General features: G+C 37.1%; 1 protein-coding gene across 15 annotated transcripts in view; it reads right to left on the minus strand.

Moving 5' to 3' along the window:
- The window catches only part of CAMTA1 (calmodulin binding transcription activator 1), a 129,072-nt gene that overhangs the window by 8,767 nt on the left and 92,743 nt on the right, over nt 1-27,562 (minus strand). For 10 of the 15 annotated variants that reach the window (XM_074306362.1, XM_074306373.1, XM_074306376.1 and 7 more), the window contains 12 exons: nt 26,062-26,213; nt 21,524-21,720; nt 21,033-21,111; nt 20,453-20,768; nt 19,518-20,041; nt 15,527-15,714; nt 14,511-14,757; nt 12,171-12,242; nt 9,482-9,502; nt 7,808-8,001; nt 5,667-5,741; nt 1,303-2,621 (listed from right to left, as the gene is read on the minus strand). In XM_074306362.1, the coding sequence (XP_074162463.1) occupies nt 2,570-2,621; nt 5,667-5,741; nt 7,808-8,001; nt 9,482-9,502; nt 12,171-12,242; nt 14,511-14,757; nt 15,527-15,714; nt 19,518-20,041; nt 20,453-20,768; nt 21,033-21,111; nt 21,524-21,720; nt 26,062-26,213 (2,117 nt within the window). In that variant the 3' untranslated portion in view covers nt 1,303-2,569. Of the gene's footprint in view, nt 1-1,302; nt 2,622-5,666; nt 5,742-7,807; nt 8,002-9,481; nt 9,503-12,170; nt 12,243-14,510; nt 14,758-15,526; nt 15,715-19,517; nt 20,042-20,452; nt 20,769-21,032; nt 21,112-21,523; nt 21,721-26,061; nt 26,214-27,562 lie in introns of those variants that run through there. The other 5 variants (XM_074306363.1, XM_074306368.1, XM_074306364.1 and 2 more) reach the window with 4 other exon arrangements.

The following is a 27,562-nucleotide window of genomic DNA, read 5'->3' on the forward strand; positions in this document are numbered from 1 at the left end:
GAAGATTACTATTCTAGAAGGTATCTTAATACTAAGATCTCCTCTACTCCTCTCTCTTAAACTACCTATGGATTCCAAATCATGATGTTATGAAACTCCAAATTACCATGCATGAGTGTTTCTGGAACTCACAACAATGCAGCAGGCACTAAAGAAACTAAGGAAGAATCTTTCACTGATAATTGATAATCATACCTAGAATATTCATTCTTAAAGAGTTAACATACCAGAGACCAGCAAGCTTCAAAAATGCATAAGCAACCACTGTTTTAAGATGCTGACTCCTTACAGCAGGCTAATTTAATTGCATGTACCATGCAAGATACAGGTTTGTTGATACTAATTCAGTTGAATTCTGTAGCATGCATGGGTTCTTTGGAGTCCTTTTAAATAACGTGTGTATGTGTAGGTTAAGACAACATGGAAGAGAGAGGAAGAAATATCACTTTCATTTTTTTTCCTTTCTAATATATAGAAAGCCAACTTTTCTACATTTAACTTGAAACATTCCAATTCTGAAGTGATCTAAAATAGTTAGCATAAGTGTTAATTTATATGATTAGAAACATAAGTATAATTCTTATATCTAAAAGCTAATTTCTTATATCCCAGGTAGCCTGAATATCTGAGGATTTAAACGCGCGCGTGTGTGTGTGTGTGTGTGTGTGTGTATGTGTGTATTAAAATATATGGTTATTAGAACTGATCATTTCTAAATTAGTTTCACAGAAGCCGTGGCATAGGACTTGACTTCTCTAGAATCCCAGAACTTATACGATGACATTACCACTCCACTTCCAGAAATTAGAATTTAACATTAACATTAAATTAAAATGGGGAATCTATTTACCTGAACTCCAGATAAATATACTGATAAAGACTTTGGATAAAGTTATAGTTCTGTCAGACCTAATAGCATTTCAGCATGCTTAACTTATCTGAATCTTAGTCAGAATTTTGTGAACAAAGGAATTAAAATTATATATATATACATACATACACACACACACACTTTTAAAAGTAGGCTATATTTGAGTGTGGGGGCATACAATTGTAATCCTAGAGTACAGGAGTTCTGAGTTGTAAGACAGCTAAATACCTAACCAGTAGTATGGTAAGCCAGCTCCTGGGAATGGAGAAGAGGGGAGAACCAGGATGACTGAAGAGTGGCACATTAGCCCAAGGAGGAAGAATGGAGCAAGCTAATGCCTATGAATGGCCAATGTATTTCCAGCCTAGGTGAAATAGAGACACCTAGTCTTTAAAAAAAAAAAAAAAAAAAAAAAAAAAAAAAAGGCAGGAAATAAATAATGATAAACTTTCTCCATAGAGATGAACAGTCTTAAGATTTCAAGGATTACTACTTCCCTTCCCCAGAATTATCATTAAGTTTATAAATGACTAGATACATGGTTTAATTTAAGAAAAGAGAAAAATATAGTTAGTTGATTGAATTCCACTTTGATATTTTAAATCCATCCATTTCTCTGTAGATGATAGGTAAGAAAAAATTCGTTTATCAAGTTCATCATAGGATAGTGGCCTGAAGGCTGTAAGGGATCTCCTGGGTGATCTACTGTAGTCCTCTTTATAGAGCAGGGAACTGAGGCCTAGAGAGGAAAGATGACCTGCCACAGAGTGCTGGTTGCTCCTAAGTGTTTGATAAATTTAGGTCACATTGTATTCATTTTCCTTACTAAGCATCCTGGAAGAAACATCGTATTGCCATCCAGCATGTATGGAACAGTCACTTTAAAACAATTCTCTCCATAATTAATCCTGTCTGTTATACAGATCATTAAAAATATAAACTTTATTAATGGTTATTCTCCTTGCTGCAGTGTAAGACATTCGGTCATGTGAGGCAGTTAAATTCTTTTAACATTCATTTGATTCAGTTTTTGAATTTAAATGCTGGAAATTTAATTTGTTATGACTTTATAACTAGAATACTAGTTATTAGGAAGCTAGATTTAAAAGGGCAGCTAAGCTAGGTGTACTCAATCTTGCCTCAAATGGCAGAAAGCGGAGTCATTTAGAAAATGAAAATTGAGAAACCAGCTAATGGTTATTTTTGCCAGAATAATTCTGAATAAGTCAACAGAAAAATGATCTAGTTGCCCTAAAGTAATTTCTTGCTTTAGAGCTTCTTAAGAAATTACTAGGTTATTAAATATATTCAGGTAGCAATTCAAGTTATTATAAGAGAATATTATTCTTAATGGTTTTTGTAACTTTTCTTTTGCTTTAGTGCAGACCCATTCAAGTTCCAAACTTGTAACATCAGCCATTTTTATACTGAAGGTTCCTCCCACCACTTTCTAAGCATGCCCAGCGGTGGCTTCAGAAAGAAGGTCCTATATATGTATTCATGCATTTATAATTATCTACTGCATGTGATTTTTTTCCTGTTGTATAAAACAGCAATGTTAGTAATTGCAGTAGGGTTAGTTTTTATTTGATCTTATTTAATATAGTTAATTAATGTGAAACTTACTAGCATACCTAGGCTGCAGCCCCATGCAAGCAAGCAGAAAGCAAAGTACTTAAAATGGAAGAGAGAAACTGGCTAGCAGGCAGCTAAACTCACCCTTTTGTACAGTCTATGGTCCGCCAGAGGGCTTTAGATAGTAAAACAATACCAAACAGCTATTAGCATACAAATGTCATAACAGAAACCTTACAAATAGCTTTAGTTAGATAAAAAGACCATGTGGCTTTGTTTTCTGGGGAAGAAAGAGAGAAAGTGGTGGTAGGATGAGAATGAGGTGGAAATTCTGCAAGTGTTTTAAAAAAGAATTTGGATGAAATGTTTTGGACTTTATATTAAGTGTACATTAGAATTTAAGTAAAATCGAGGTAACGGAATTCACTGGAAATAGGAAAGGATTATTACTTCTTAAATTAATGAAACTATTTCAAGCCCTTCTGCCTTTTTTCTTTTATAATGTCAGGTTATTCCCTATTTTAGGAATAATTTTTACCAAGTATCAAGAAGTGATAAATACAGCAATTTCTTCTAAACTATATGAAATGACTCTGCAACCATGAAGGAATAAACATTTTAAATTTAACTTTCATAATGCATTTAAATAGATTTTGGAGATTTCTCTAGATTTCAGGAATTATCATGAATGGAGGATGAGTATTGATTTTATATGTATTTCATGATTTGTTAAATCTGATTCCAGATTTTTTAACTCTAAATAAATAATATCTATTCAAAGAGTGGCACAAATTAAATTCTAGGAGTAGCATTAAAAAAAACAGCAAAGGTTTTGGAATCATTAGAACTTGCTTCTTCTTGTTCCATTCTAAATAGAGAACAGAAGTTTAGAACCCAGATAAGGTTATATTTTCTCCTTCATGATAATCAGATTTCCTGACTCATTATTACAAGTCAGATCTAAACACAAAGGAGATAAAAACACCCTGTGGGACTCCTTCTCATTTGTATATAGAAAAGAATAGGGACTAAACCTGTAACTTCTTTGGTTTAGGCCTAGATCTGACTGAGGAAATTCTGTCCAACAATGAAAGTCAGCATCCTCTCTTCAACTCAGTCTTCCAGAGTTACTCTGGCAGGCCCTGAGAGGATGCATCATCTGATCAGCATCCCACTCCCACCGGTGTCCAAGATGGGATATCTACCAATCATAGGCCAGCTTACTTTTCTCAAAGAAAGGAGAGAGAGAGAGAGAGATTGGAGAGCTCAATTTTTCTATAATGTTGTATGCAGCCTTTCCATTTTTAAAGCCACTGAAAGGTTCAGAGGACCACAAAATAACCAATTAAAAGTTGGAAGAGGATCCCAGAGGCCAAATGAGGAAACTTACAAATGAGGAAACTGAGACTGAGAAAGGTTAAGAGTGACTTGCCCAGAGTCACACAATTGTTTTAAGTGGCTGATTTGGGATTTAATCTCAAATCCAAGTCCAGCATTTATATTTACTGTATCATTTAATTTACATTCTGATCTCAGAGTCACTCAACTTACCAAGGCCAAAGTCTAGGGACAGGTTTGTCAGAATGGAACTGGAATGAGGTACGTGATTAAATCTAGATTTGTGATCTTGATCAACCCCACTGATTTTTAAGAGGAAAAAACTGGATTAAATGAAGGGAAAGTACAAATTCAGAACATGAAAATTCTGATGAGATTATTTTTGCAAATATTGCATTTGTCTCAGATATTTGCTAATCACATGCAAGAAGGGAGCATTTAACTGTAAAATGCTTACTGCCTGTGGATCTCTCCTCCTCCCCCCAGGTAAATTTGCTGTATTACAGGGGGAGAAGGAAAAGAAGGGGAGCTTTAGCGGCTGTTAAGGGACCCAGACATGGAAGATTTTGGTATTTTCATTAAACAAAGAAAATCTGTTACCTTCTTTGGTTATGATTACTATAATGAATGCTCTATGTATGGTATAATTAGAAACTAATGAGGTTTATTTATTTATTTATTTTGCATGAAGTGTAACCAAAGTCTCTTTATGATCACACTTGGCCATAAGATAAGATTTCTGTATTTTCCTGCATTTCAGAAGATTGTCATTAGTGCCTTGTTATTTCTATTATTCTTTCATATCACTCAACACAAGGAGAGAAAAGATCCACCATTATCGCAGTTACACTACTACACAGAAAACAATTAGAAAACCCAACCATTGAATGACAGAGAACAAATTCTGCATTAATATATGTTAAGAAGAGACCTAAGTGCTATTCACAAAGATTGGCTTCATAAACCATAAGAAAACCAAGATTCTGATAGTCTGAGAAAAATACTTCTGCATGAGAAAAGCCTAAGACAGATCCACTAAGCAACTGATCTCAAATTACTTCTGATAAATTAGTATCTATCAGGAAGAAAACTCAAAAGTAATCTTATGTAAAGGAAATAAAATGAAGTATATATTTTTTTCAAATACAAACCAAATACGTATGCCTAGTTCTCAAGGAAAGCTCAAGATTTGAAGAAATAAAGAAAAACTGTTATAGAAGGTATTGAGTCTCCTTAGTTTCTTGGGAGTACAGTCTCCCAGTATGCATCAGTTTTCCTCCCAGTGGTTAAGAACATCCCAATAATTTAAGCCGTACTTTTACCTCCTTGTTAGGTTTTGATGTTATTTCTCCCAATCCCATCAGAAAATCAGTTTTGACCAAGAGCGAATCTGATATTATATCCAGCAGAGGGCAACAGTACATCAATTATTTCACAGAAATCACTTCTAAAATGGAAATCTTCAATGGAATCTTTTCCTTGTAGATTCAGGAAATCCATTTGTTTTCTACTTTGGTGCACAGTTCAAAGAGTACAGTTATTTTAGGTTGAATGGAGAACATGAGCAGTATAGAACAAAGGATTAAATGGAAACTTTGAATTAAGTTAGTTTGGCTCAGGCAGAAAGTTCCTTGGATCCCACATAAATAGCAAAAAGCACATATGATAAATTAATTTTATTTTTCCTACCTTTCAGTAGTTACCACATTTCACTTATTGCTCCCTACATGGATGGTTCTGTTATTCCAGAATCTTTTAGAAGACATTTGTCCTGGTAATTTACTGGGATAATTAGCTTTGTGTTGATGCTGGAAGCTTGTTTGATAAAGATTGTCCGTTTTGTTATTTTTGATGGATAAGATAAATATGGGGATTAATGTACCTGTGGCGACAGCGGCGTAGAAACCTCATTATCTTTCGAGCAGCTTGATCCTGCTTCTTGGTTAGCAGACTGCTCCTGAAAAAAAATCAGCCTATATTACTATCAAAGAAAGCATACTGTTGAATTATGTCTTGCTTAAAATGGGTCAGCATTAGTGAAAGATATAAAATTAAATAATTAATCTAGGGAGCTTGACATTATAGACACATACTTATATGGTAAGGCATGAATTAATCTATAAGGAGGACAAAAGAAATTAGCATGTAAACACTTTGACTCTAAAAGAGATTGTAGAAAATCTAAAAATGAAGATGATTCTTAAAGATTCTTAGGTGACTTCCTTTCAAGTTGACTTTGGTGAAAGAACTGATATTGTCCTCCAACATTTTAAGCATACTTCTTTTAAAAATGATTTATGATAAATCTGATATTAAACATTAAGACCACTAATTAAACTTCCTTTGTAACTACATTTAAATAAATTTCTCAAAAATATAACTTCTCATTTAATTCTGTTCTTATTTTTCTGTTATTTTTTTTTGTGTGTGTAATTCTTTATCCCTTCATTTTTTCCTTGCATGTGATCATGTACTGATTTCTCATCTCAGAAAGTTTGGTGAGAATGAGGAGTAGGGAGGAAGTAGAATTCATCCTTCATGTATACCCTGATCTGCTGGCTCCATTTCTGTTGATTTGTACCATTTAGTTCCTTAGAGATTTCCTTAAGTTTCTTAAACTTTTCATTAAATTGTTCCATATATCAATGTACTACAATTCATGTAACTGTTCCCATGTAGTTAGAATATAGTTTTGATTTTGTCTTTTTAAACCAGAATAAATAATGCTGTTATAAAAAGCTTTGAATAGATTCCCCCCCTTTTTTTTTTCTTTTTGGATAACATTCTTATAGTATATGCTTGGTGATGGAAATTTGGGATAATAGTATTTTTGTAATTTTTATGCCAGATTACTTTTTGGAACATTCTCTCACTGCACAGTTGCTACCAACAGTCAGAGAATGCCCTGACAATGCTAAATTTCACTGCTTTAAGGTGTTTTTGTCAATTTGATAAATTGGAAATAATTCCTTCAAGTTGTTTTAATTTGTTTCTCTTTGTTAAAAAAAAAAAAAAACCTAGGCATTTTTCAAGTGGTTATTAGTATCTATATTTTCTCTTTTGAAAAATATCTTTCATATCCTTTGACCATTTGTCTACTGGTATTTTGTACATTTAAAATGATCTGCTGTATTATATATGTCAAATTTCTGTTTGCCATAACTATTTTCTCAAATATGTTTTCTTTATGATTTTTATTATAATTTTTACATGGATTTAAGCACATTTAACTTGAACTCAACCATTCCTCCTATAAATTATAAATACCTATAGATATTTATTGAATGCCTTATTTCACATACTATGCTAAAGCACAGGGGTTACAAAGATAAAAGGGAAGATGATGGAAAAGAAGCATTTATTAAATACATGCTAAGTGCCAGGTACTGTGCTAAGCACTTTACAGATACGTGACTTAGTGGATAGTCCTAGAGTCAGGAAGAGTGCAAATCTGGCTTCAGTTGTGTGATCCTAGGCATCTTGCCTCAGTTTTCTGTGTATTTTCTTCCATTTTAAGTGGTTGACATAATACTATCTTTTAAAACTTGTTTTTAAAATGTTTTAATCTATTATTTAACTGGAATTTACTGAGGTGTATAGTTTCCTAGGATAAAAATGGATTTCCTCAAGTTTGGAATTTCTTTGTTTTTTTAAAAAAATTCTTTAAAAAGTTAATTTATCTTTTAGAAAAGAACCACAGTTTCTCAAGTTATCATCAGTCTAACTTAACTAATTGTTTCTCTGTACTAAATTCTTTGTCAAAATTTTCTCAAATTCTAAAACACAATACTTGATATTCCCATCATTTCAGGCTCAAACTTTGCTGTTGTCTTTTAGAGTCCAGCTCTGAAATCACGCTACTGTACCAACTAGTTAGTTTTGGAGACGTCCCTTGCAGACTGACAGTCCACACCAATACCTGAAAGCAGCCAGTGATGAGCTCTGCCTCCAGCCCAGGCCAGTTCAGGGCGCTGAGCTGTGGGAGCCGGGAGCCCTTCTGCTTAGGGACTGGACCCAACCCACCTGAGCTTCTGTTGTACCAGGGCAGCGGCTCTGCGGCTCTGCTTGCTTTTGCCACATTCCTTGTAGCTCCGGTAGTACTGTTGGATCAGCACAGCAGCACGTCTGCTCTGCTGGAATCTTTTCTGCTCATAATAGCTTCGGAATTTGCTCTGGATAAGGATGGCAGCCTGTGTCATCTTTTTATAAAGTGCATACTGCAGAGGAGACAAGAACAAACTAAGTAGTAACAGGAGAAAGAAAACTTTTCCCTCACTGAAAGAGGAACCTTGTTTTCTTGGAATGCACTCTGTGAGAAAGGAGAAGCTCTCATTTCATACTGTAATGTAGACAGTTGGCACTTAATCACTGCCAAGGCTTACTAGGAATCTCTTCACCTACCTTTCCGAAATGTAATAAAAATTCCAGCTCAGGCAACATACTGCTTTAAATGTATTCTCCCTCCACAAATCCCAAGAGATTTATTAGTGATTTTCACAAAAGTATTTTTACACAGCAACAGGCTTAAATATTTATGGATTTTTAGAAAATATGACAGAAAAATTCTGGATGTTAGATGAGAATATCAAATCACTTTTATAGAATTTAAGCTAATCTTTCCCATGTGCCTCCCATTTTTACAAACCACATAATTTGCTTTGTAATCAACACTTTTAAAAAAATTCTCTATCCATAAGGAACTTTATTGGCTGAGTCACAAGTTCCCAAATATAAGGATTATCGTGAAACGCTGACACCTTCAATAAAGCTGTTTCCACCTGCAATGATTAATACCCCAAAGAACAAGATGATGGTGAAGTAATAAGGCAGGACAGCCTGAGATAATCATGGGGCCATAGGAATCCAGCATAGGAACCAAACACTGGCCTTCTTCCACCCTGCCTACTATGTGTCCACAAAATAAAAGGCTAGGACATCCCAGGGCTGGTTTTTTTTTTTTTGTCTTTAATGTTCAGCTCTGGACATTCCAGAGCTCCCAGTCTTTCAAGAAAGCCACGTCCAAATATCTTGTGCCAAAAAGGGTCTCTGCAGAAAGGTTATGATAATGCCCTCTTCCTACCAGAACACATTCTGCCACTGAAAAGAAAATAAATTTATATCCTGCAGTTAGACTCCTTCTGGAATTATGAGGTGAAATGGAAGAAGGAAACTTTTTTTTTTTAAAGAAATGTTGGAGAGTACTATTTCAATGGATCTTTTCCAACTCTAGCTATAACCTGTGGTATACTTTCCTTGTTCCAGCCTCTTTTAGTGAAGACCACTTTATATTCTAGAATTTATGTTATTCAGACCACACTTTGCCCTGTATACTTTGTATTTTCAGAACCATAAAGGGCCCATTAGGGTATTTATCTAATGAACTGATAAGGTAAGCCCTTAGTGGCTCATCTGATTGGTAATCATGGTCTCTTGTGTTTTGAGACTGGCTCATAAAACCTCCCCCTCCCCTCTCTATTAAATTAAAAAAAATCACTCCAACACAGTGAACACTCAGAAAGGTTGTTCACTGTTGTTAGGTGTCCCTGATGTGAGGTGGTATGATCACCCTATACAGTCCTCATTGGATGCTGCTCTCTTAAATCATCTAAGGAACTACTTTGTCTGTAGCTGATAATGAGTGTGAAATTTTTGACTCTGGTGGAATGGTTGGAAGCGTTATTTGTGTTTATTCGTTACCTTCAAGGCTATCCATGTCAGCTTGGGGGAGAAACAGAAAATACAAGATTAATGTTAGATTGGTGAATTATAAAGGAAAAAAACAGAACCAATAAAGCTACCAACAAAAATTAATTTAACCTGACCAAATTAACGTCTAAGGTTGTAGACAAATTTCTCAGAGCATCTTTTTTTTTTTTTTTTTTTTTTTTGGTTGGGGAAGGATATTATCTTAACTTTATTTTATAAAATAAATGATTTTGATGTAATTCCAGATGTTCAGCGTTGGTTTGTGAGTGTCAGCTGCTCTATGCTGGGAAGCCCACCTGCAACATAAGAAAGAATGCAGCTTCCATGCTGCTGAACTAAAGGTACTGTGGTGTCAGCGTTTACACAATAAGCCTTCATTTTCTGGGATCATGAACTCAGCTGGATATTGCCTGGAGAATTTTTTTTCTCCTTCTAATCATCTTGGCCCTGCAACATGAAACTAAAGTAATTCCTGTTGGAAACTGAAGCCATGATTCATAACAAGAGAGCATAAAACCAAGAGTTTCTATGTAGATTTGTCATAAAACTTAAAATTTCCTTTTCTTTGAAATAAAGGAAAAACCTGCTTAACATACCTACCTATAAAATATTCTTCTGTCCATTAGCTATATTGAATTTCACAAGGAATTAGAATCATAACTCAGAAATATGTTTTATTTCAAACTACCCAGCTAATCATAAAAGTTTGATGTTTATGCAATTCAACAGATACTTACTGAGTGTTACCTATGTGTTTTAAAGTCACAGAGTAGTTTAAAAGGCAATTTCAAAATCAAAAAGCATTAAGTTTGAAGCTAAAAAAAATTGGTATGTAGCTTAAAAAAAATCCAGATAATCCAGGCTCTTGTATCATTTCTCAGGGACAAGTTAAAAATAAATTATGGCTCATATGATCTAGAATTAACTGGCTTCTTTTGGTTTAATAGATGCCTTAACATTTTAAAGAACATTAATTGATCATAAAGGAAAGGTATCTTTTCTGTTTGGGAAAGGAATTAAGTATGGCTAAATACCGTCTCTTAGGAATACTGTAGAAAGCTGGAAAAGAAACACAGTTTTTGTGAGCAAAAGCTAATAAATTTGGTTGGTTTGGCAATGGAAATTCCTTGACAGAAGAATAGAGAGGCTATAGTAACTATTTTTCTTGACAGGAATATATTATCTCAGGCTGAGTTGGAACATTCATTTTGGATGACTTGTGTTTGTATTTTGGGATATGAAGGAGATCTCCACTTACATAGGTTTTATTTAGTTTTTTTTTTTTTAGATTAATAAAAAAAAATTACTAGAAGATTCAAAGATTTGTGCATAAGATGATACTGGCTATATGATTCAAAGTATTATTACATATAGTATACATATTATATTGAATGTAGTCTTTAATTATATGTATTTATGATATTCAGCATATATTATTATATTTAGAAGTCAATCTGAACCATCACTTGATTCATTTGAGGAAGTCAATATAAAATCCAGTAGATCATCAAATGAAGTAACAAGTATTTAGAGCTAGAATTCTACTCCATTTGCTTGTGGCTGTTTTTAGGTCCCTGATAATAGAAATTAAAATATAAGGAAAGATTGACTTGGAGGAACAAAAGCTAGACTTTATATTCAGTTTAACTTAAGGTGGCCTTTTTTTTGTGGGAAGGCATGATGCAATAAGGACTATTATGTAGTTTGGTAACTAAAATATTTAATATTCATCTTGTCTTTTATTTGAGGGAATCAGTAAAGATAATTTAATATTTTTGTTATTACTCTTGTGACTCTTCTTGTGAGACTATAGAACAGCAGACATTATTAATTTCTATATATAATGGAAAAAATGAGGTATAAATCAGATATCAACTGTGATGAAATTTGTTGTTTTCAACAATGAGCTGATTCAGGCCAATTTCTATAGACTTGTGTTGGAAAGAGCTATAGAAGGAGGACTGTGGGGGACTGAGTGTGGATCATAATATAGTATTTTCACCTTTGTTGTTATTGTTGTTTGCTTGCTTGTTTTTTTTCTCTATCATTTTTTTTCCTTTTTGATCTGATTTTTCTTGTGCAACATGATAAATGTGGAAATATATTTAGAAGAATTGCACATGTAACCTATCTTGGATTACTTGCTGTCTAGGAGAGGGAAGAGGGAGAGGGGAAAACATTGAACACAATTTTTTTGCAAGGTGAATATTAAAAACCATCTTTGCATATATTTTGAAAATCAAAAAGCTATTATTAAAACATATATAAATCAGAGTTCAGAACTATTTGATAGTATTTGCTTTATATAACATTATGTAGAATTCATTAATGAGAGTTTATAAGCAAAACTAAAATATAGCACTTCTCAGTTGCTTTAAATGAAATTATATAATTTTTTAGTATCAAGATTATATGTCAAGGAGATGATTTTATTTTAAAAGGGTGATACATTTAGACTAAAATCCTTTTGAGACATAAAAATTTGCCTAGAGGTGGGTCATTTTTATTTCTTTCAGATATTGTCCCTTACTATTTATCAAGACAATCCTAATGAAGTATCTTTTATAAGCCTTGGAAATAGTGCTGACTTGCCAAGTCACATATAAGTCCTTAGCAACTTTTAGTGAAGTGTTGCTTTTAGTGAAGTGTTATTTCCTTTTATGAAGCAAAGCTTGTTTACCTGTTTGTATTTTCTGTAACAACGTTGAATGACAGCAGCAGCGACTTCCTGCTGTTCCTGTAAGGGACGACCCTAAAATATAAGAAGAAAAGAAGGAAATAGCAATGTCTTCATTCAGCTGAAGAGGAAAAACTGTGTCTAGAAATGTCAGCTTCAAAGTCTTCTGAAAATTATGTAATTCTGTTATTCAAACTAATTAAAATCCAATATGAACTTGGATCCCACATTGTATGGATCCCATACAAAATTTATACTAAGCACAAATAAGGAAAACCAAGCCTAAATCTGCCTTTTTGTAACTTGCGCCCACTCCTCCTGTTTCTGCCTACTGGGATGAGTAATAAGCAACAAGTCCAGTTCTTCCAAAGATCTCCAGATCTTTGAAGACAGGGATCGTGCCAGAGGCTGAGAACTAGATGACCCCCAGTGGATTCCTATTTATATATGAAATGAATCCTTAGCGTGTCAAACCTGACAGGCTTCCACCATTGCTTAAAGACCTGGGTGAGGGGAATCCACCTCCATCTGAGGTGCCCATTCTAATTTGCAGCACTCACTTTTAGGAGACTTGGCTAACTGCTGGGTCCCTGTGACTCGTATCCATTGCTCCTGATTCAGCTCCCCTAGGCCAAGCAGCACAAGGCTGATCCCTCTTTCACATGGCAATTGTTCAAATGTCTGAAGCCCACTATGATGTCCCTCTTGGGTCTTTTCCCCCAGGCTAAATAGTCCCAGCTTTTTCATCCTGTTCTCTATTTAACTTATTGACATAGACTTGAGGTCTTTCAACTTCTGGCTGTCTTCCTTTGTCCTCTCCATAATAACAATGATTTTCTTATACTGTGGTACCCCCAATTCTGCGCAATACTCCAGGTGGAGTCTGGCTGTACAGAGAAATACTCACTGCCTTCTTTCTGAAAGATGAACTGCTAATGGAGCCCAAAACTGCATTAGCTTTCTTGGTGGTCACTTTAAACTGATGGCTCTTCTTGAGCTGCAGGCTATAAAAGCCCTACATCTTTTTAATATAAATTGCTTTGTAACCAGGCCTCCCACAGTCTGTACTTGTGGGGTTAGTTCTTTGAACATAAATGATGGGACTTTATATTTGCTTGTAGTGAATGTCATATTATTAGAGTCAACCAAATGTTGTAGACTGTCTTTTGGTATCATTTAGCTAACATTCAGTTTTATATCATGTGCAGATTTGATGAGTGGGCTATTGATGTCTTGAGTTTTTGATAAAGACATATTAAATAACACAGAGCCAAGAACAAATCCCTAGGGTATTCCACGAGGGACTTCTTGCTTTATCTTGATAATTACCTTGACTTTAACAGTTTTGACTCCATCTAAAACTATTATTGCCTAGTCCACATCTCTCCATTTTTTCCAAAATAGGAGTTGTTGTTCAGTTGTTTTGTTGTATCTGACCCTTTATGACTTCATGTGGGATTTGCTTGGCAAGGATACTGGAGGGATTGGCCATTTCCTTCTCCAGTGGATCGAGGCAAAGAGGGTCACACAGCTAATGAGTGTCTGGGACTTGATTTGAACTCAGGTCTTCCTGCTTCATGAGACACTTTTATCAAATGTCCCTCATAAATCTCCTCTCCTCTAGGGTAAACAACCTTAGTTCTTATAGCTGCTCCTCATATGGTATGGCCTTGACTATCCTGGTTACCTCTCTGAGTTTATAATTATATATAGCAGGTTATCATCAATTAGTCTGTGTCTATTATTGTTAACAGCAGATAAAACAATGGCAACTTTCCCTCTGTATTAAGGTCAAATTTTTACACTATCTAAAAAATACAATTTTTGAAGAGTTAGAGAAGAGAGAAAAATGCAGCATTTCTTTCATTTAAGAAAGGATGCGCAAAACTAAAGGCTTGTTTTGATTCCCTTAATCTTGTCCTTAAGGAAATAATCCTTTTTTCAGTTTCATAATTAGTTTTCATGTCTATATAGCAGCAAAACATGGAATAAAAGTCACTGAACAACTAGAAATGAGTTGATCTCATAGATGACTATGGAGAAGTGCACTGTTGGCATGAATAGGCTGTAACATAATGCCAATGAAAAATAGGAATAAATTGTATGATAGGAAGAGAAGATGGGTTGATGATGTGAAAAGGATGAAGGATAACAGGTGGATAGCTGGGGGCTACACTGGCAACCTTTCAACATTGGAAGAAATCAAAGAAGATCAATCACACATTGGTGGATCCCTTCTGTTAGATTTATGGGAGGAAGTGGCCAAGAGCCCCAGAGGATGGGAGGCATATTAAGGTCTTTCACTGTCTTAATTGATGAGATCAGCTGAGGGAAGACTCTTACCTTGTATTTTCTGAAAGCTGTCTGGACAAGCTTGGCAGCTTCATAGAGTTCTCTCTGCTCATGATCAGACAGAGTTAACTGAGCAAACTCATTTTCTACCTTTTCACTGGTGGATGCACTCAGGAATTCAGACCAGTCTGCTGCTGAGGGAAGGCTTGGTTTCTCAAATGCCATTTCACTGTTTGGTGAGCCTACAGGGCTCAAGCTGGTGTTAGAAGAAGGGGTCAAGGGCTCATTATATAGAGTTCTGAAAAAAAGATAAATAAGCAGAATAGTAAATTAATATGATGACTTGTAGGAGTTATCTGTGATCTTGCTAATTGAATTTTAATGGAAAAGATAGTATATGAAAGAAATAATTTTATTTCTCAAAACTACAGAAAAAAAGTATAAAAATATTGCAGACTTAAAAATATACTTCCTACAGTTTTATGGCAAAGTACATATTTGTTTTTTTCACTATCTTGCAATTTGACTCAAATATTTACTGAGTATGGATTATGTGCTGGAATTAGTTGTTTTGTGGTAGACACACACAAGTGTAAGACACAGTCCTTGTCCTCAAGAAGTTTACAGTTGAGTTGAGGAGAAAGTTATGCACGTGAAAAGAACAAATGTAAAAATTAATTATATAATATTATTGGAATTTGAGGTGGGGGCCCAACTTGTCATTTCGTATATACAGATAACTCCCAATGTGGAAGCTTGCTTGACTACTATAGTTAAGCCATACCCCAGGCACATAGAATTAAATCATGCAGTTAGTATGTGTTGGGGCAGGACTTCTCTTTGAACTATATTGTATTTTCCTAGAAGGGAGTGATGCCTTGAAACAGGGTCCCTAACATTTTAAAAGCTCTTTTCTGAATTTGTTCCAATGTCATTTTTTGCCCTTTTCCCCAATTCATAGAATCAAGAGAATAGATAGAAGTTTCCCCAACAAACCATCCTATCATTTAAACATATGAATTTGTTGAATTTCAGTTATGTGGGGTGGAGGGGGAGGGTCAACTGACCTGATCTGTGCAGCAGTTGGTAGATGATCGACATCAGCAAGGTAACTGGCCAGCCAGCTCATTGTGCTGCTAATGGCTGCAGCATCTGTCCTCTCCGCTGCTGTGGGCTCCAAGGGCACAAAATTCTCTCGCTTGATCCGGTCAGGTGTTGCCTCAATAATGTGTTCTGCCAAGGTCATCATATTTACCTTGGAAGAAGAAAACAAGGGTCTGACATCTCAATTCAAGGGATTTATGTCTTTTCCATCTTTCTAGTCCAATGGTTAGGGAATCATTTTACAAGGATTATTCAGCATTATTTTGAATGTGCAGAGACCCTAGGATCCTATTTCAAGATTATAGGTCTTAACTGAAAATCTCTTAACTAGATTTTCATCTCTAGTTTTCCATCTTTCTCTAACAACTTTTGCTCTTCTTATCTCAGAATCTACCAATAAGGGCTAAATAGCATGGATGAACCTATTCTGTAAAGTTCTTTGATCTGAATCAGATTGGGGCATGCTAGAAAATACCTGCTAATGTTATTCTAGTGATTTGACTCAAAAAAATTTTTATTGTCTCATTAAAAAAATTAATTCTCACAGTTTCTTGCAAGCTGATGAATAAGTTTTGTTAAAGATAAAGTGAGATTTCTGGAATATGCTGATGATTATTTAGTCATTTCTGAGGATGTTATTTTTGTCTAATTTATAAAAATATCATTATAAGAAAATGGCACAGTGGGATATTAGAAAGAATGTGGAACTTTGAATGATGAAACACTTAAGTGTTCCTGCCTGCACTTATGAAGTGTATGATTATGGACAAATCACTTAACTTCCCAGGCCACCGGCACCTCCCTGAGGCTAAATTATGGGTTAGGTGGAAGGAATTTCTACAGGAGTGAAACCACAGGACTTGATCTGGTGACTTAACAAAATGAGAATTTCTGAAAAAAATAATGAAAACCCTGATAGTAGGGAAAATACTTACATCTAGGAATGTAAAATTCCTAAGTAAGAACTTACTTTATTATTATAAGAATAATACTATTTCAGAGGAAGGAAACAAGAATTTATTAAGTGCTTTCCCTGTACTCAGCATTTTATAATTATTATCTTATTTGGTCTTCACAGCAGTCTTAGGAAGTAGTGCTATATATTACCCCCATTTTATAGTTGAGATTAAGTGACTTGCCTTTGGTCACCTATCCAGTAGGTGTTTGAGGCTGGATTTGAACTAGGTCTTCTTGGCTCTAGGCTCAGGGCTCTACTGACTATTTTGCCTGACTGCCCAACAGATTATGGGGGCACTTTCATGGACAGTCAGGTCTGGAGTCAGGAAGACTCATTTTGAGTTCAAATCCAGCCTCAGACACTTACTAACTGTGTGACCCTGGGAAGGTCACTTACCTTGTTTGCCTCAGTTTCCTCACTGGTAAAATCAGCTGGAGAAGGAAATGACAAATCATCCCAAGAAAACTCCCACTGGGGTCATGAAGAGTTAGACATGACTGAACAACAACAAAAACTAATAGATTACACTATTTTCTCTAATCCCACTGAATCATCAACTCTGAAAGGCAATATAATTTAAATAATTTCAATGATTCATTCACTTGGTTAGGTAATAAAATAACATACTCACTACCTCAAGGTACCATGTTGGATACTGAAGGTGATACAAAGATGAATTAAGACATATTCTCTTCTTTCAGGGAGTTTATCATCTACTAAAAATGTCTTTTACATAAGTAACTATAACCCAAGGTTGAATCTAGTAAATGACATGGGAAGTATAAACACAGGGCCATGTAAGCTTAGAAGGAGCCATTTCTTCTTGTTGAAGGCATCTGGGATTATGTTTTGGCAAGACAGTATGATTCTGGGATATTTAAGAATAGACAGAATTTAAACATGCAGAATTGAGGGAGTGGAAGGGAATTCACGCTCTGCAGAGAGAAGGGTGTAAATAAAGGCAGGGGGAAAAACAACATAGAGCATGTTCTGTTAGGATTCTTACACCACTCAAAAGACACAGATTATATTAGGCTCAGTGATCTTTGATTTGAGACTAGATGAGGGAAAGAAGTATCATTATGTGCTGAATGAATGATTCAGAATTTAAGAAGATGTTTCTGAAATAAACTTTTCCATAAGCAGCAAATCCACAACTTTGTATTCCAAAGTCTTTTTCAGTACAAGCCAAAAAATATAAAATGTAGCACTATAATGAGATGTGGTGTAACAAGAATAAGATAATGACATCCTCTAGTTATGGAAGCCTTATTTAATAGCCTCATATCACATTACCTCCAGCCTGAAAATATACTCTCTGGGACTAACAACAACAGCATGATAATATTATGAATTTATATAGCACCTCACCCAAAGAGGCCAAGACACTTGGCAAATAATATAACATTAACTTCTAGGTAGAGAGCATCATTCTTCCTAATATACACACAGGAGACTGTAAGACTGCCATTAAGAGGGAAAAATAACTTGGCCAGCAAAATAAGCCCAAAATGTTGAGTGGATTTTAGTGATGTGACTAATGTTTTATGGAGCACAATAGGATACAATCCTCCCATGTAACTTAACCAAAAAGCTCTGTTAACTTTGAATTACGGGTGTTTTACTTGCCTCACAGTACCTTTCAACAACAATTGAGTTAAAATCTAAAATACACTGAAATTTGGAAAACTTTAGAAAATTATCTATTATTTTTGTTCCTCTTAGACACTGTACTTTAGGAAATTGAAAAACTATTTGGGTAGCCCAACTGTGGATTAATTTCAGTTCACATTCCATGGATCCATAAGAGCAAATTTTGTGTACCTAAAGGATTCTCAATGTGCCTGCAATTTGCTGTCAGAGAAGGAATCACCACGGGGCTATAGTTTTGTATTTTAGCCTTGACCATCTGGGGCTAATATTGTTCCAGTACATCAGCAGGCCTTTCCCTTTTTTACAAAACTAAAAGCTAATGCAAGCGTTTATACAAATGAAAGCTTTCTGATATAGATACATATATCTTAGGCCCATGACCATAAAGTAATAAGTGCTTTCCATTTGGAAATCAGCCATAGTGAATGTTTCTTTGAATAAAATGGGACTACCTGGGGCATTGTTTCAGGAATAAGGTTGAAGAGGTGTTGAGTGTGTTTTCAAAGAAGGAGGGGATAATATCAGAAATTCTAAATTGGCGGTAGTTCACAATGTTTGTGGATCCTGTTCACAATATCATTGAAATATGTGTAGGATGCGATTGACAGCATGAAATCTATTCTATTCATCAGAGAAGATTAACTAGAAGAATATTCTTGTGCATATCGGTCAGTCAGACTGCTTAGCATTTCTTAGCATTTCACTGGGTAAAATAATCCCATGATCTTTGACCTGGTGTTCCATCAAGAAAAGCTGAGTGTTTTGGATTTATTTAGAGGTCCTGAGTTCAAATTCCAGTGTTGCTGCACTGTGACCTTGGGTACCTGTTTGAGCCTCATCTGTAAAATGACAGCCCTGAGATAGACCTACTGGAGGACTGTGTTTGGTTCTAAGAAGGGCTGATGAGCTGGAGATAGAGACAGTCAGGATGGTGAAGGGCCTTCCGAGTCTAGGTTATGTGAGGATTGGCTGAGAAACTGTGCTGAGGGGAGGGGAAGATGGCTGCCTTGCAAGCGTTTCAAGGTATAGCATAAGGGAGAAGAAACTAGATATGTTCTATTTGGTTCCAGAGGACAGAACTAGAAACAATGACTGAAAGTCACAAACTGGTCAGTCTTAAGCCTGATGTCACAAAAGACTGGACAGTAATTAAAGCTACTGAAAAGAAGAGTGGGCTGCCTAAGAAGGAGGTGGGGTCCTCTTCCTGGGAAGGTCCCAGAGACACTTATGTGTCTGAGAGAGGAGATTCCTTCTATGGACGGGTGCAACTGGATGGCTGCCAAGGACCCTCCAGCTCTGAAGCTGTGTCCTCGCCTCAGCAAGGCTCTGGTAGCATCACTGACCTGTAAGTCATCCATGTGTTGCAAGCAAGCCTCATTCTCCACGTTGTCTCGGTAGGACAACAACTCAGCATCTACCATCTCTCTGTCAGCCATCATTAGGACACTCATCTGTTCCCGTGGACGAAGCCGGGGTGGTGCTGGGTCCTTGCTTACGCCGGCTCCCTTCTGGCTTCCTGTTACCTGCACTGCAGACACACCAATGTAAAGGTCTTTGGAGTTCCACTTGACTCCAGGCTGAGCTCCAGAGCCTCGGAATCCTGCAGCCTCTGGAGTGTGAGGGGAGACTTCCCGGCTATAATCCCTTATTCCTTCAGTGGGGCTGATTGTCTCAGAGACACATTGCTTGGAACTGGGGCTCTGCTTTCTGATACTTGGTTGTTCTAGACTCAGTGCAGTGGAGAGCAGTTTCTCCTGTCTCGGCTGGAAGTACTCAGGGTTCAATTTATGCTTTTTGGGAGCAGGATAATCTTTGTGGCTCTCACTGCTATAGTAATTAGAGGGCTCAGACCTAGGTCTTCTTAGCTCTGTAAGGAAAGCAGAAAGGGCAGTCAGGAGCAGGAATGGAACGAGAACTCCCATAGAGTAAGCACTTGGGAGACAAATCTCCAAGTCAGTACTCAAAATCTTATCCCAAGTATTTAAACATTTTAAACTACATACTCTATACTTAGACAATTCTCTTCTGGGAAACTTGAATTTCCTGCAGGTGCATAGACTTCCTGTTATCTTTTATACATTTTGTGGGGAGAGTAAAAGGGGAGCAGCTGGTGCTCCTAAAGCTAAAGGGACAAGCAGAGTCAGCAAAGGAAGTGGATCTACATGAATGACACACATTGTTCTTTCAAGTAAACTTCAAGAGAGAATAAAAACCATAATAAATGCTGAGGAACAAATAATAAAATCCTGAAGAGGTGATTATTTCGGTTTGTTTTTACCTGGATTTGTACTCGCAATAACAGTGATTCCCTTTTGTGGTTCTGAGGAAGTGATGGTTTCCCCATGCCACTGGGCTATCCAGCTGTTGGTATTGGATTCTCCACTTGGAGGGCAATGGATTCTGGGGTTTTGTCCGAGCTGAACCTGCTCATCCCTCTGCAGCTGCTCCAGACACTCTGCCAATTTCACGTGACCCCGGGACCGGGCAATTGACAGAGGCAGCCTTCCCAGGGAGTCAGGAATAGAAATAGCTCGGCGGTCCCATTTGTACAGCACAATAGCAGCATCCATGTGTCCCAGGGCGCATGCCCACATCTAAAAAGTACAGTGACAAGAAGGGAACCTTTTCAGAAACCTTTCTGAAACCTCTCTGTCGTTTAGCCAACCCTCATGGGCTCCGTAGTGCTCTCAAATTTCTTCTGAGAATTGTGGTTTTTTCCCATTGCCAAGCTTAATGGGATTATATAAAATAAAAACATCAAAAATAATTTTAATAAATGCTATATAGGAATGAAATGTAATAGTGTGGAACCAGGAAATTCCCACTTCCAAGTTAAGAAATTCATTCTTCTTCCTTACCAAGGGAGTGCATGAGAAGTGATCCACATTCAAAGGGTCAACCTCCAATTCCAAATCAATGCTATCAGCATGCTTAGTTCTGTAAGGAAGTAACAGGTATTACTCAGCTTATGACAGAATTTGTTTAGGACTGACAAAATCAAAACTTTTCACAACGAAAACTGATATGTAACATCCTGGAAATAAACGTTGCATTGGCTTAGTGATTTGGGCAATTTATCAATAGCCCAACCATACATCATGTAGCCATAACCTACAGGAAACCAAGGAAGTCAGCCTTAGGATCAGTCCCCGACTGAGTGTTTCCAGGGAAGCATTCATTAAGTCTCTCCACAAACAGTGGTAGGATGAGCTTTCTCCAACTCTATGAAGTTAAAGGAATGGCAAGAGATGAAGCCTTCTCTGTGGGTGGGCCTTCTGGAAGGAAGCTCCAGGACAAGAGCCATGAGTTCCTCCCTCCCCATCTTCCCCACCAGCCGCACACGCCTTACCGCCATTTGATGAGGGTCTGGATCAGTGTGGCGTAGCCCTGGGCTGCAGCCAGGTGCAAGAGGGTCATTCCCCGGAAAGTCTTAGAGTGGATGAGGTGCTTGGACTTGGCCCAGCAGGCGCGACTCATCATCTTTTCACAGACCACCACCACTCGGCTCTCAAAGCAGCTCCCCATGGTCCCGGTCCCAGATGCACACTGCAATGACCAAGCACAGATTAGTCCCTGATCTTTCACTGCGCTGAGGAAGCAGATTCCAGGCTTGGCCACTGCCCTGCCCTTAAGTGCCAGCAGGAAGGACTGCGAGAGAAAGTGGAAAAGCAAAAGCCACTGTGGAACAGTTTGTCAGACTAGAGTACAGCTGACATTGCGGATATTACTTTGGTGTCCACTTATCGGGAAGTCTAGTGATACTGAAAAGAGGTTGTGGCAGGTAGAATGTGCACTGCAGTGGACAATTAGGGCCGCTCTCCTCATTCCTCCTCCTGGAGGGATCCACGTGGCTTTAGTTTCTTTGCTCTTAGATCACTTTTGTTCTTCCCTTTCAGCAAAAGAGGGGACCTCATTTTATACTTGGGAATAGAGAATGCTACAGCTCAATGGTTCCTACCTCATTCCCACATTTTCTTCTCAGCAGAAAACTGCATCAGACTTCATTGGAAAAAGAGAAGTCATTTCTCTGAGCTTTCTCTCTCTTTCTTTATAACTTAAAACTCCTTGACATCATCCCCTATCCTTTCCTTCTATATTCTGGTCTTTGATCAATAGATGGCCCTTCTCTTAAGGTCCATTCCTACTTGTGTCCAGGCTCCCACTTCCTTCTATCTCCTTTGGCATTCCATGCTCCATTTAGCTGCCAAAGTGATCTTCCTAAAGTACAGGTCTAACTTTCTGACCCCCCAACTCTCCCTACTCTAATGGCTCCTTATCACCTCTAGGATTAAGCATGGGATGCTTTTGTTTGGTGTTCAAAGGTCTGCATAACCTTTCCTCTCCTTTGCAGTCTTCTTACACTTTACACCTTTCCATATACTCTGTTATCCAGTAATACATCCAGGAATGCTATCCCAGAATAAGGCACTCCATTTTCTAACTCCCACCATTTTCACTGGCTTTTCTTGTAAAGCTCTTCCTCCTCACACCTCCTGGCTTTCTGGCTTTCTTCAAGTCCTAGCTAAAAGCATATCTTTGCCAGGAAACCTTTTCTGATCTCCCTTAATTCCAATACCTTTTCTGTGCTAATTATCTCCAACTTATTTTGTATGTAGCTTTTTGGTTTAAATGTTGTTTTCTCATTAGCTCTTTGACAGCATGAATTGTCCTGCATCTTTTCCATTCCCAGCATATAGCAAAGTATACAGTAGGTGCTTAATATTTATTATTGATTCCTCCCAAATATTCAGTCTCTTCCATTCTACTATTATATTCTCTACTTCCCAGAAACAGCTAGATTTCTCTATCCTTTTAAAAAAATTGAAAGCAATTTACTTTTTGTCATCCTAGATTTTTCTTCTCTGTCACAGTAAAACTAGAAAAAACTGTCTATACTTGTGGTTTCTACTTCCTCTTTCTTCTCACTTCTTATTGCCTCCCAATTTCTTAAAATCCGACTTTTAATCTCAGCAATGACTGAAATTGCTTTCTACAAAATTACTAATGATTTATTAATTTCTAAAATCAATTGCCTTTTCTCAATCTTGATTCTTTTTGACCTCTTTTGACCATCATCAGAAGTCTTGGCCATGTGACACTCTTCATTACTTTCTCCTCCTGTATATTCTTCTCTCTGAATTTACATGGTATTTCTCTTTCTTGGTTCTCTTCCCACAAGTCTGACCAATCTTCAGTCTTCTTTGTAGGATTACCATTTCTCTCCTTCTCTGTATAGGATATACTATAGGACCCAGGATGTTGTTCCAAGCCCTCTCCTTTTCTCATTATGTTCTCTCTCTAAGTAACCTCATCAATTCCCTTAGATTTCACTATCATTTCTAAGCAGATGATTGCCAGATCTATTATATTCATCCCTAGTCTCTTTCCTGCCTTTCTAATACTACTTTATCTATTTCCTTTTGAATCCAGTTCCAAGTGGATGTCGCATACACATCTCTAACTTAGTATGTCTAGAAGAGAATGTATTCTCTTTTCCTAACAAGCTCACCACTCACCCTAACTTTCAAATCTCTATCAAGAATACCACAATCCCTCTAGTTTACCCTGATTCTGAATCTTGAAATCATCCTTTACTTTGCATTCTTTTTTACTTCCTATATCCAAGCACTTGCCAAACTTTGTGGATTTTTACCTCCACAACGTCTCTCATAATTCATCTTTCTATTCACTTGGCCCCCATCCAGGTTCAGGCTCTTATCATCTTTTATCTGACTACTGCTGTCATTTTCTAATTGGTTTTCCTGCCTCTTCTCAATCCCTCTTTTTTGTATAGCTACTAACATGATTTTCCCAAGCCACAGGTCTGACCATGGCCTTTGCTTGTTTAAAGCTTCCCTCATTCCTTATTGCCTTTTAAAATAAACTATTATTTGGCACTACTTAAAAGTTTGCATAATTTGGAGTCAGATCACCTTTCCAAACTTTTTACATCTTATTCCCCTTTGTGAGTTCAAAGTGTTCCCCATGCAAGGGACTCCATCTTCATCATTTTACAAAAACCAGTCTTTATACTTGCAATGTACCTTTTTCCTGTCCTCCAGCTCCCAGAATCCTTAGTTCAGAAGCCCTCCTTTCCATAGGATGTCTTTCCCTATTCCCCCCAAATTATTTTGCATTTATCTATAAGTGTGAATATTGCTTTTCTTGGTGAAATATAAGCTGCTTAACGGGAGGGTCTAACTTTATATTATTTATTTTTGAATTTAGCATTCAGCACAGAGATGTGCACATACTGGATTATCTCCTTTTACTAATATTATTTTCTTCAAACTCTTCAAACATTAGGAAGACTCTAACATCAAATGTCCAGGAAAACACAGGAAAGAATAGTTCTGGAATTTTAAATATTTTTTGCCCTGAATGAGTTAAAAGGTCAAAATCAAAATTAGTATCTGAGTTGCTTTTCAGCAGCTTTGAGATATCAGTGTCACAAATTACTCAGGTCCCCAGACTAGCACTACCATCTCAGTTGTTTGAGAAAAAATTTTTTCAGATGAATCATAAAATGCAATTACTGCAAGGCTACTGCTTCTTTATACACTCTTTAGCGAATCATCTGTTATATTTGAAAAAAAATTTGTTGGGAAGGTGGGGATCAGATAATGGATGCAACGCTGTCTCCATTAGAGCTATAAAAATTTCATTAAGAAGCACAGCAAGGGGTCCCTAATGCATAGCATGTTAGGAGACTAAAGCAGAGGTAATCTGGATACACAAAAATGTTTACTGTCATTTAGGTGGAGAATGGAGAAAGAAGCTCCTGATCTTTTCCTTTTTATTGTTTTTAAAGATGTTATTTTCATCACATTAAGCAGATACTGACTGTCCTAATCACCTTTTAATTATTGGGAGTTATTGAAGTCAAAGGTGTCATACTAATAATGTCACTTGCCATGTGACTTAAATTTTATAGTCCTCATGATGACATTGAACACATATGTCCCTCTCACACAACCTGGTATTTTATAATGAAAGGGGAACCTGTCTGTATTTCACTGGGATCCTCATGCTGTCAAGGGGCTAGACTACCTGGGCAAATATATGGGAGGCCCTGGACAGAAATCACATAGGACTGGTAGGTAGGGATGGGTCATGAGCTTCATAGCTAGAGGGATGAGGTCTCATTGACTGGAGGATCTTAACCTTTGTGGAGAAAGCAGTCTAATCCTAGTGTTCTCATTCCTGATCCATTCCTTAAAGTGGAAAGGAATGATATGAAAACAACACCTTGGGAAGGGAAGATGAAAGTACAATATACTCTATTTTACTTGAGATCCAAGTATTTGCTGTTTACTTCCCTAAGTAACCCTCTCCATGAGTAGTTCTATTGATAGTCTAAAGCCTCTTCAGAAATCTGCCATATGTGTGTGTGTGTGTGTGTGTGTGTGTGTGTGTGTGTGTGTGTATTTGTATGAATGATTCTGGGATGCAAAATACAATCCCATGTAGAATACTCATTGAAATGTTCTCTGGAAACACCTTTTACATTGAGCATTTGGATCTTTGTCAAAGACTAATTGTTTAACTTAACCATGTTTTATACTTGTATATTGACTTTGTACATAATATTTATATATTTCTATATTATTGTACTCGAAAGAGACATAAGAATTCCCACCTTGGAACAGTTATGACTTTACATTCATTAACACTGTGGCCTCTATTTTTATAGTCAGGAATTAGTTGAATGAAATCTTAGGTGGATCAACAAGATCCAGAAACCACCAACAGATCTCTAGGAAAGAAGAATCCCCTCTGAAGGTGCTGGGGAGGTTCCTGGCCTACAGTACTCTCAGCAGAAGGAAATTAGCCTTTAGGGAAGTATTTGTGATACTATCTCAGCCTCATTCTCTGCACATCTCATACTTGTGCCTGGCTTCCTCCATTCCCGCTCCCGTTGCTGCCTCCGCTGCTACCGCCTCCAACACCCTGTTTGTGCTGCTGGGATCCCGTCATCTCAGCCATCCTCCTTTCCATCTGCTCCAGCCTCTCCAGGATGGACATCCTGAACTGGTTATCTAGGACAGAATGAGAAAAAACGCGAGGTTATGTCCCTGAAAAAAAGATTCTACCAACTGACCCTATGGATGAATATGGCTTTTTGAGAGATTGCCATCAAAAATTCAAAGAATCATAACAATTGCTGTTTTCCCCTTCTCCAATGTGGGGGTCAGATTTTCTGACCATACTTTGTTACCTATAGACCACAGAACAGTTCTTAGATAAAGGGGAGCTCCTTGCCATGAATGGCCTTTTGTAAGAATTCTGGTCAGCCAATTTTCAGGCTGCCGAATTACCCCCAGAGCTGTTTCCATTGAAGACTGAGGTGTTTAGAAAGACATGGCAAATAAGCCTTTGGCAGATGAGAAGAAAGCTAATGTGACACACCTGAAGGAAGATGAAATAACAATTTTGATCAAAAGGAGCAGAGCCTGGAGAGCCATTTTTAGCTGAACAAAGTGAGATTCATCAAAGGCCACTTGTCCCGTCCCATGGCTCTGACACTTAGATTGGGCCATCTGGGCAGATGGGTGACCATGCAGAAGAGTTTCATAGAGTGTAGAGAATTAACTGCTCAAGCCTCTTGAGTTCTTCTAACGCATAATACCTGGCTTTTATGAAGACAAGTTTTGCTTTTTATTTAAGGAACTAGCAGAGTCTCCTCAATCTATGAGGCAGAACTTTGTGTGTATAAGCAGCTTTGCCAGCTTTGCCCAGGAGAAACACTTGTTTAACTCACTTAATAAAGGGATTTGCATGTAGTAAAATGATATTGAATTTTATCTTCATTTCTTTTTTTAATTTTAAATTAAATCTTTGTAATTTCATTTGTGACAGAACTCCTAGATGAGAAAATGCCCTCTACCAGTGCAAATCAACATGTAACCAAAAACAACAAAAAGAATAAGAATGCTGTGTTGTGATCCACACTCAGTTCCCACAGTCCTCTCTCTGGGTGTAGATGGCTCTCTTCATCACAAGTTCATTGGAAGGAACTGGCCTCTATCATCTCATTATTGAAAAAAAAACCATGTCCATCTGAATTGATCATTGTATAGTCTGTTGCGGTGTATAATGATCTCTTGGTTCTGCTCATTTCACTCAACATCAGTTCATGTGAATCTCTCCAGGCCTCTCTGCTGGTCATTCCTTACAAAACACTATTATTCCATAACATTCATATACCACGATTTACACCATTCTCCAACTGATGGGCATCCACTAAGTTTCCAGTTCCTAGCCACTATAAAAAGGGCTGCCACAAATATTTCTGCACATGGGGGGGGGTCCTTTCCCCCTTTTTATGATCTCTTTGAAATACAGACCAGTAGAAACACTGCTGGATCAAAGGGTGTGTAGAGTTTTG

The sequence above is a fragment of the Sminthopsis crassicaudata genome, chromosome 3, assembly GCF_048593235.1.
Source record: "Sminthopsis crassicaudata isolate SCR6 chromosome 3, ASM4859323v1, whole genome shotgun sequence".
Taxonomy (NCBI): domain Eukaryota; kingdom Metazoa; phylum Chordata; class Mammalia; order Dasyuromorphia; family Dasyuridae; genus Sminthopsis; species Sminthopsis crassicaudata.